At 32.2% G+C, this 9,140-nt stretch overlaps 1 protein-coding gene across 1 annotated transcript; it reads left to right on the plus strand.

Annotated features, from left to right (window-relative positions):
• The first annotated feature begins 215 nt into the window (after positions 1-215).
• Positions 216-7,971, plus strand: LOC140433539 (uncharacterized). The gene is made up of 3 exons (XM_072521519.1): positions 216-340; positions 6,356-6,845; positions 7,100-7,971. Exons 1-3 carry the CDS (start codon positions 326-328, stop codon positions 7,882-7,884), a joined length of 1,290 nt encoding a protein of 429 aa, XP_072377620.1. The 5' UTR covers positions 216-325; the 3' UTR covers positions 7,885-7,971.
• Positions 7,972-9,140: the final 1,169 nt, after the last annotated feature.

The raw sequence follows: 9,140 nt of genomic DNA on the forward strand, positions 1-9,140 counted from the left end.
CGGTTAGTGATCGTCTTGTGAAGTACAATGGTTCAACTGACACTCATTTTTTCTGTGTTGCTGAATTAACTGAGGTTAAATTATATCAAAAATCGACGTAAAAAAACGGAAGGAACGCGCGTTACAAGCCGAAATAATCTTCCTCCGTTTTCTGCCTCGAGACCCCTTTTCCCTTTCTCACTATCTCCAAAATAATGTGAAAGTACCCAGTGTGCATCATCTCTTACGGACCAAACCGCCGAGGTGTGGTCACATATATAAATATGACTCGGATTTCGTGGACCATAACACAAAAGACGTTTTTTTCCATCACCTAGTACACACAATGCGGTTGTTTTTGGTAAGGGTGATAAAAAATTTTAAAAATTTAAATTCGCGAGAGAAACCATTCATCATAACTTCTAATATCGTTTTTTAGTTCGTTGCTTGAAGAGTTTTTTAAATGTGTTTTTGCTTCCGAGAGTGTGCTAAATTCTGTGATAATCTAGGGTTTTGAATTGTTTTGAAACGAGAAAATCGTTCTCTCAAAAGTGAAAAGTGTGGTGATGATTATGAGATTTTTATCTACATAATATGTACGGAAATGTAAAACATAATGCATATTTTATTGAAATATTTATTTCTTTATTAAACTTTGACATTCAAAGTATATTCTGGGATTTTAAATTGAATTTTGATTTTTTTACTAATTTGCGTAATATTTTTTTAATAATATTTCCTGTTTTGTTTTTAATTTTTTAGAATATGTATTGAAAATAGGTAATAACTTCGGATTACACTCCTTTTTTAGATTTCTATAAGTTTTTACGTTAGTTTTTTGTATCTTCTTTAGATTTATGTCATATTTGGCCATGTTACATGCTCCTTGGCATTTCTTTTACTTTGTTTATGTGTTTAATTTAACATTATTTAAATAATAATGTGATTTTCTCTGGTGAACACTTTGGCATCTTTAAATTTTTTTCTTGTTTTATTTGCATATATTTTATTAATTTTTATATCTTATATTATTTACAAATATTGTCATTAATAACAATATTTATAAATTAAACCTTATATTTATGATATAAAATAACTTTTATTTTTTTTTTATCTTTTTTTATTCGTAAGGAAATCGAAATGCGTTTTAATGTTTTGTTTACTTTTCTTTATTTATATATATATATATATATATTGCATTTTAATTGTAATGACTTTAAAAAACTTATATATTTACGTACTACTGCATATTTTTTTTCTGGACGAATAAAAATATTGAATTGAGATCATAGTATTTATTATTTTTAATGGAAAGACACCACAAGTTCATTAAAAATATGTTTATTTTAACGTTTCTATTTCTACTTCCCAAATCGAATACATTTGGAAAACAATTTCCATGTAAGTGGAAATAAAAACATTAAAATAAGTCACTAGATAAATTGTTTTTATGCTGGTATTTAAATGTCTTTCTCTCTTATGTGTAACTCCACGTCAACTATACAGAGTTGGTTAGGCGAACCTTATCGATTTGGTTTAAATTTGACAGATGTATTCTATACTATAAAATATGATGGTCAAAATAGCGGTCTATATAGGCAATTTGATTTTTTCCAAGAATTTTTTTCGGTATGTTATCACTTTTTCTTGCATCGCTGTCTCTAGTTGCTCAAAAAATTTTTCAAAAATACATTTTTGATGAAAATTTTTTTGCTGAATATGATCATTCCGTTGCCTAATTTTCAAGGAATATTCGGAAAATATAAAAAACGCTCTTTTTCTTTAAAAAGTCGTATCTCAAAAACGTTCCTGTTTTTTCCTTTAATACTTAACAAAAGTTGTTAAAAAGTTTATCATCATCATCCAGCCTTAAAAGTCAACTATCTTGCGCCACTCTTATTTAGTTTTTATTTTGTCTTCTTAAATCGTCAGCTCATCTTGTAGGTACTCAACCGACGCTTCTCTTATCTTTCCTTGGTGTCCATTCCTATATTCCGTCATTCTAGCCATGTGTCCTCTTCGTTTTTTATTTTGTCTCGAAGTGTTATTCCTAACAGATTGCTTCATTCTTCTTTGTGTGACCGTCAGTTTGGTAGTCGAGGCTTTTGTTAAAGTAAGTGTTTCTGCTCGTATTAAAAGCGTATCACTGAAAGGACAGATTGATCAAATACTTTTCTCTTCAGCCATGCGGCAACTGACTTTTAAAAGTTTCTCTCGGTTTTCCATATGCTGCTTACCCAACACCGATTCTTCTCTTCAGTTCATGGGTCTGATTATCGCTGGTAATCATAATTTCATGTCCTAGATATTTATATTTATTTACGAGTTCTACTTTTTGCCCACTAATACTGATGTTCTGATTGCGTACCAAATTTGACATTTTTTTAGAGATGATTATGTTTAAACCTAGATTTTCTGTAAATACAACAAGTTTCTGTACCATCTCTCTTGCTATCTCTAGATTCTCAGCTACTATGAGTATATCATCGGCAAAACGTAACTTGTTTAGATATTCTTCATCTATATTTATTCCCTTTGTGAGCCAATCCAAATTTTAAAAGTATGGTCGAGTACAGTACTAAAAAGTTTAGGTGACATTGATTTCTTTTTTCCCTTCTTCACGATGCTTCTCAAAACTGTCATGTCCTTGTTCTGCTCTATTGCTTGATTTGTTTTTCCAAGTTTGTAGATTCTTATGTCTTTTCCTATGGCCTTTGTAATCATCTCATTTTTTTTATTTAGCGCTTCTTTGCTTATACTGTTATCTCCTTTCATCAGTCGCCCTTTATCTATAAGGGTTTTTGTAAGTTGACTTAGTTTTTCATCCTTTTTATTTAATGGACAATATTTAGTTTAAGCCTCTTTCATTGTGTTTACTATTTGTTTGTTCAATATATTGATGTCTGTTGTTGTTGTGTCTTTCAATGAATTATTAATATATTTTTTTAACTCCTGAATATTAGTTGGCTTTATCCATTCCTTTGGTTGTTTCTTATTTATCATTTTGAGTTTTTTTTTTCGAACGATATCGGTACTAAACTGGTTTAACACATTTACTCTTTAAATAATTCTTTTTTGAATATTAGGAAATAGTCAATTTCGTTCTTTGGGTTTCTAATAGGTCTTTTTCATGTCCATCTTTTGTGGTTTCTCTTTTTTAAAAGGTGTTTATTTAATAGAGATTGTTTTCCAAAAGTAAAGGTAACAGTTATTTGCCTATATTATTTCTGCCTTCGCTTACAAAATTTCATAAGATTTTATTGAAGGGGTGTTCCTAAGTGCCTATTTTAGCGTTGAAATTGCCACCTGTTATTAAGAAGTGGCCAGGATTTTCCTTGATTTGATCGAAGAATATTTGAACTTTTTGGACCCATTTGGACCAAGCCATTGTCGCGATAGTTCGTGGAGAATAAAAATGAACTATGAGCTCGATGTAGAGGGCAGATATAATTAAATTTGTTAAAGTCTTCAAAAAACTGGCACGGTCACATAGAAAGAATGCCAAATAATAAAGCTGTAAAAGTAATCTAGAGATAGAAACCTCCAGGAAATAGGACGATAAGAAGGCCCCGTAAAAGGAGGCTCCGATGTAAAGGAAGATCTTAAAACCATGAACAGCGGGCACTGGGGAAGGAAAGTATCCGACAGGACGTAATGAAAGAAAGTTGTCAAGCAGGCCAAGACCCAGAAAGGGTTGTAGCGTCATTAGAAGAATAATTTAAAACGAATAAATAACAATCAAGCAGATGTATAGAGCGAGCGATATAGTCCAAGAGATTAAATCCCAACGTCTTAGATGGGCTGTCCATGTCCATAGACTCCCTAATAACCGCCTTCCAAATTAATATGGGAGGAAGCTCCCACAGGAAGAAGACCCTTAGGACGTCCACGAATGCGATGGAGAGACAATATATAGTCAGATCTAAGAACAATGGGGCTGCCCACTGACCCAACTATTATGGACGACCGTTCAAGATGGAAGCAAGTTGTGCAGTCAGCCAAAACCCACCCCGGGTTGTAGTACTACGAGAAAAAGAAGAAGAATAAATAACAATTGCAATTTTTTTTTCCAATTACTCAAGACATCTAATTAATTACTGAAAAGTCATATTTAAATACACTATTTTGTGTACAAGTTTGTGGTAAATTCAAATCTGTGTTCAGAATAGCACTTGGTTTAAGAAAATAATGAGAAATTGTAATAAATTGTCAATAAAGACAAACAATTTTAGAAAAAAAGGAAATTTGGCCATTCAAGTAAATTTAATACCATTTTATCATAAGATATAAGAGCTTTGCTTATTTTTAACTTAAAGTATATACTATTTAACAACTTTTCCTAAATTAAAAAAAAAGATAATATATCGAAAATGCAGTTTTAGATATTTTTTGAGCATCTAGAAAAAGTAATAAAATACGGGATACAGTATTAAGCAATGCATGGAAGAAAAAGTAATAAAATGCGAGAAAAAAATTTATTCTTGGAAAAAATTGAATAACCCATATAGACAGCTATTTTGGACCTAGAAGGTTAAAATTTGGTAAATCGTTATATTTTATAGCAAAGAATACATCTGTAAAATGTAAGCGGAATAAAATCGAGAGGAGTCTGTCCAACTTTGCACAGTTGACGTGGAATTAAGCATGTGTGTCTTGACATCCCTTTTCGATTTTAAATAAAAACTATAACATAGTTTTATAAACATTTTAAATAATATATTTGTTGACCAATTGAAACTTTTTTTGTAAAACTGTCCCAGTGATTACAATTTCTGCTTTCTTTTTTCAAAGTTCATGTTTTCAGTCCAGGGGTAATAATTTTAACATGTTTTATGTTAAAGGGCTCACCCGGCAAGGGTCTAACATTGAGTAACGTCCATTTTAATTGGGCTTTTTATGGTCTATATACTAAAAGAATTTATCTTTGACTTACCTAAATTTTTTGTTTTGTCGCATAAAATAGAACTTGATTTTTTTATTTGATTCATTCTATTCTACATTAATTGGCGCACTTGATTCCATTACTTTATTACGGTTTCGCGTCAATATCATGTATTTAAAATTATTACTTTTTAAAACCATTTCAATATTCAAAATAATTTTTATATTTGTTTATTTGAAAATAACATGATCAAATAATAGATAGGTTATTACTATTATCAGCACATATTGAATACCAAGGTCGCAACCAAGAAACTTTGTTCTAAGTCTTGAAGCAATATTAACCTCACATGAAATTTATCAATCTTTTCTTTACCTGTCCAATATTATTTTGCTTATGTATATCTAAATTTTACATCGTGTACCTTCTCTTCAAAATAAAATGAAATAAAAAAAAAACATGTTTGTATAAGGCTCGATTCAGTCCACACGTGGCTACTTTCCGTATTGAAATACCTTACCTTAACCTTTGGCATTCCGGTACCCTTACAGCTCTTGCTTCATTCACAACCATCTTCCAATTCTCACTTTCATCTTCTCGTTCTTGGGTACGATTTCGTCATCTTTTCATTCTACGCTATTGAAGCTGTTCCAGTACGTCATCTAACCGTCTCATGCTTGGCCTTCTTTTCAGTTACATGCATGGCGATCTATAGTGGTAAGCGTTTTTGTTCTCTTTTAACTCGCCATTCGCTCCAGGTGGCTCAGCTCTACTTAACTGAATCTGTAATTTTTTTATTTTCAAGATAACCTCCTCATAAAGCACCGGTACCCTCATTATATCTACAATCCCCCGTAGATTCTTCGTATCATAATATGGTATATATTCATTCCAAATGTTTTAGGATAAAAGTCTTAATGTAATAAGTATTGTTGGATAAAATAGACGCCATTTTGTGCTCTTGGCTCATGACCAAATATTTGGCTTTTTTCCGATTAATAGTGAGACCCAGTCTTTGTGATTTCTCTTTCATTAGACGGAATGAATTCATTTCAATCTTGATAATAACTTGATATCCGTCCCAGCAACTACTGTAGTCATTTAATTAATATACCAATTAGCTATAAAGGATAGTGTTTTCCGTTGATGCAAAAATTGTACTCGTTTCATAGTTTATTATTTTTCATAGTTCAACTTCTTATTTATTTTATTTAAATTAAGACGTAAATGATTACGCCATAAAAATACTTTCTTCTAAATACATCTAGATTTAAGTAACTTTCTTTATATTTGCATATTATTACAATATTTTTATTTTTCGTAATTATTTTAATAAATAAATCACGTAAATATGTAAATAAACATATTTCTAATGAATTTAAAAGCAATCAAGTGTCTAATAGATGATATTTTCTCACCAATCAGTAATGAGCTTTCATATATTTTGAAAATATGATTTCTTTAACAATTTAATAAAATGATAATAATTTGCAGTTCATCCCTACACTACTGTCCCTCGCCCTTGACACTGTTCAAGGTGGAGGGCTGGGTGGTGTTCATAACGACCTAATTCCCCCAGTTCCGTCAGCTACTTATGGAGTTGGATTTGGAGGAGGAGGAGGAGGAGGAGGAGGTATTCATGGAGGAATATCAGTTGGTCATGGCTCGGGAGGAATAGGAGGAGGAATTAATATTGGAGGAGGATTTGGTACAGGAGGTGGACCTGGTTTTGGAGGAAGTGGATTTGGTGGAGGTCCAGGAATTGGATCTAGTTCAGGGTTTGGTGGGGGCCAAGGATTTGGTGGTGGCCCAGGATTTGGTGGTGTCCCCGGATTTGATGGAGGCCCTGGATTTGGTGGTGGCCCTGGACTTGGAGGTGGCCCTGGATTTGGTGGACCAGGACTAGGAGGTTTTGGTGGTGCCATTGACGCTGGGTTTGGAGGTGCTGGCCCCGACTTTGGGGGAGGACCAGGAGTAGGAGGAGGTAACACAAAATATTTTTAACAGCTTAGACATTGCTATATCTATTAAGATTAAACCAGAAAAAAAATTTAAAATAATTGTATAAATCTAAAATGTATAAATTTAAAAGAAATAATTAATATATTTAATATAATATCCATACTTGTAAATATTTAAGTAATATGTTATTTGTGCAATTAATTTTTATTTTATACTAACTTAATGTTAACTTAATTTTAAGCAATTATTTTTCTAAAAGTAGAATATTTCTTTAAGGTTCTGCCCCAACTATAATAGAACACACTGAGCACATTAACATTGCAGTACCAAAACCAGTACACATTCCAGTGGATCGCCCAGTTCCTGTGCCAGTAGCAGTTCCCCACCCAGTGCCAGTTCCTCGTCCAGTTAGGGTGGAGGTTCCGCATCCGGTAAAAGTAGTTGTTCCCAGACCAGTACCGGTGCCAGTTCCCAAACCTTATCCAGTACCAGTTACAGTAAAGGAATATGTCAAAATACCCACTCCTGTACATGTGACTGTACCAAAGTATTATCCAGTATTTGTGAAAAAACATGTTCATGTAAAAGTCCCTACCAAAGTTATTGTTAAGGTACCTGTAAAAGTACATTCACATGGACACGGACATGATCATTTTGAAGGAAACTTTGGGGGAGGATTTGGAGGAGGTTATGGTGGAAATCATGGGGTAGGATTTGGTGGAGGCTTTTCAGGTGGATTTGATAACGGATATGCTGGTGGATATGGACACTCTGGAGGGGATACCTCAGGAATTCTTATAGGTTCAAGCCACGGGGGAGATTTCTCTGGAGGCGGTGGTTACGGCGGTGGTTACGGCGGTGGTTACGGCGTTGGTTACGGCGGTGGATATTCAGGCGGATACAACTCTGGATTCGGAGGACATCATTCTAGTGGATATTCTATAGGTGAAAGCACTTACACAACTGGAGGTGGTTATGCATCGGGTTATGATCACGGCCATTATGGTCATCAACACGGAGGGGGAAGCCAATATGACAGTAACGGGGGTTACAAATATTAACAGCATTGTCTGTTGTTAAATTGATGTGGTAATCTAGTCTTTTTGTTTTAATTGTAGCATTTAGGTAATAAAAATATTTTTTTATAATTATTGTTGTTTTCTTTCATTAAATATTTATATACATATGTATATATATATATATATATATATATATATATATATGTATATGTATATATATATATATATATATATATATTTATATACATATATATATATATATATATATATATATATATATATATATATATGTGTGTGTGTGTGTGTGTGTGGTGTTGTTTTTTCCTTTCGTCTTTTGTAATTATTTCATCATCAGTAGCATAACAGCTGGTTATAAGCCAAAGCTTTTTTACAATAATCCTCCATTCCGTGTCTGGCGTGAATATGTTGACATGTCTAGAAACACAATTTTTCAGGGCATTGATTTTAATATTTGACAATTAGGCGTAAAGAAGATAATTACCTTTTTTTAGTTTAGTGTCATAAATAATAATATAAATATAATATGTAATTTTAGTCGATTTTTCCCAATCTCGAAAAAAGTGGCATTTCCTTTCGTTATTTTATAGAAATCAGACTTGTTAGATTGTTCACCTAGTACTTGTCAACTTATTCACCACAACCAACTTACTCTGATTTAAATAAATCTGCCGTAATAGAATAACTTCACAGTCAAATAAAACATGCCCTTCAGTTTGTAATATTTATTTCAAAAACTAACAGGAATGAAGCATAAAACAAATTGCAATTAAAATAAAAAAAAACAGTCTTTTTTGTCACATACAAATAAAATTAAAAACAGTAATCTTTTTATTATTACTCAATGCTCTCTTTATCAGCATTGTCATTATCGACATCATTTGGTTCTCTTTCGTCAATATCGAGATCTGTTGATTTGATTTAGTTGTTTTTATATTTTAATGGAAGTCGTGAAACAAAGGATCTATTAGAAGCAAAATATTCAGAAGATCTTTTTTCTTTTCTTTGCTTATTGGTAAAGGTTCTTTCGTTATTAAATTTAATTAAAAGGAGTGTGTAGGGTTTCCTCTTTTTTTTTAATTAAGGCAATTAAAGGGGGTATTATCTTCGAGATTATCTTTAAAATGAATTTCGCCAACGGATTTTTGATATTGCAGCCATTTAACTGGTTGCCATAAAAACTTATCTCCAGAAACATCCTTTTTTTTTTAATTGCGAAAGGTCCTTTTTTTTAAGTCAAGCTCAGCAAAGTTTATAAATCGTTTAAACTCATAGGAACA

The sequence above is a fragment of the Diabrotica undecimpunctata genome, chromosome 2 (assembly GCF_040954645.1).
Source record: "Diabrotica undecimpunctata isolate CICGRU chromosome 2, icDiaUnde3, whole genome shotgun sequence".
Taxonomy (NCBI): Eukaryota; Metazoa; Arthropoda; class Insecta; order Coleoptera; family Chrysomelidae; genus Diabrotica; species Diabrotica undecimpunctata.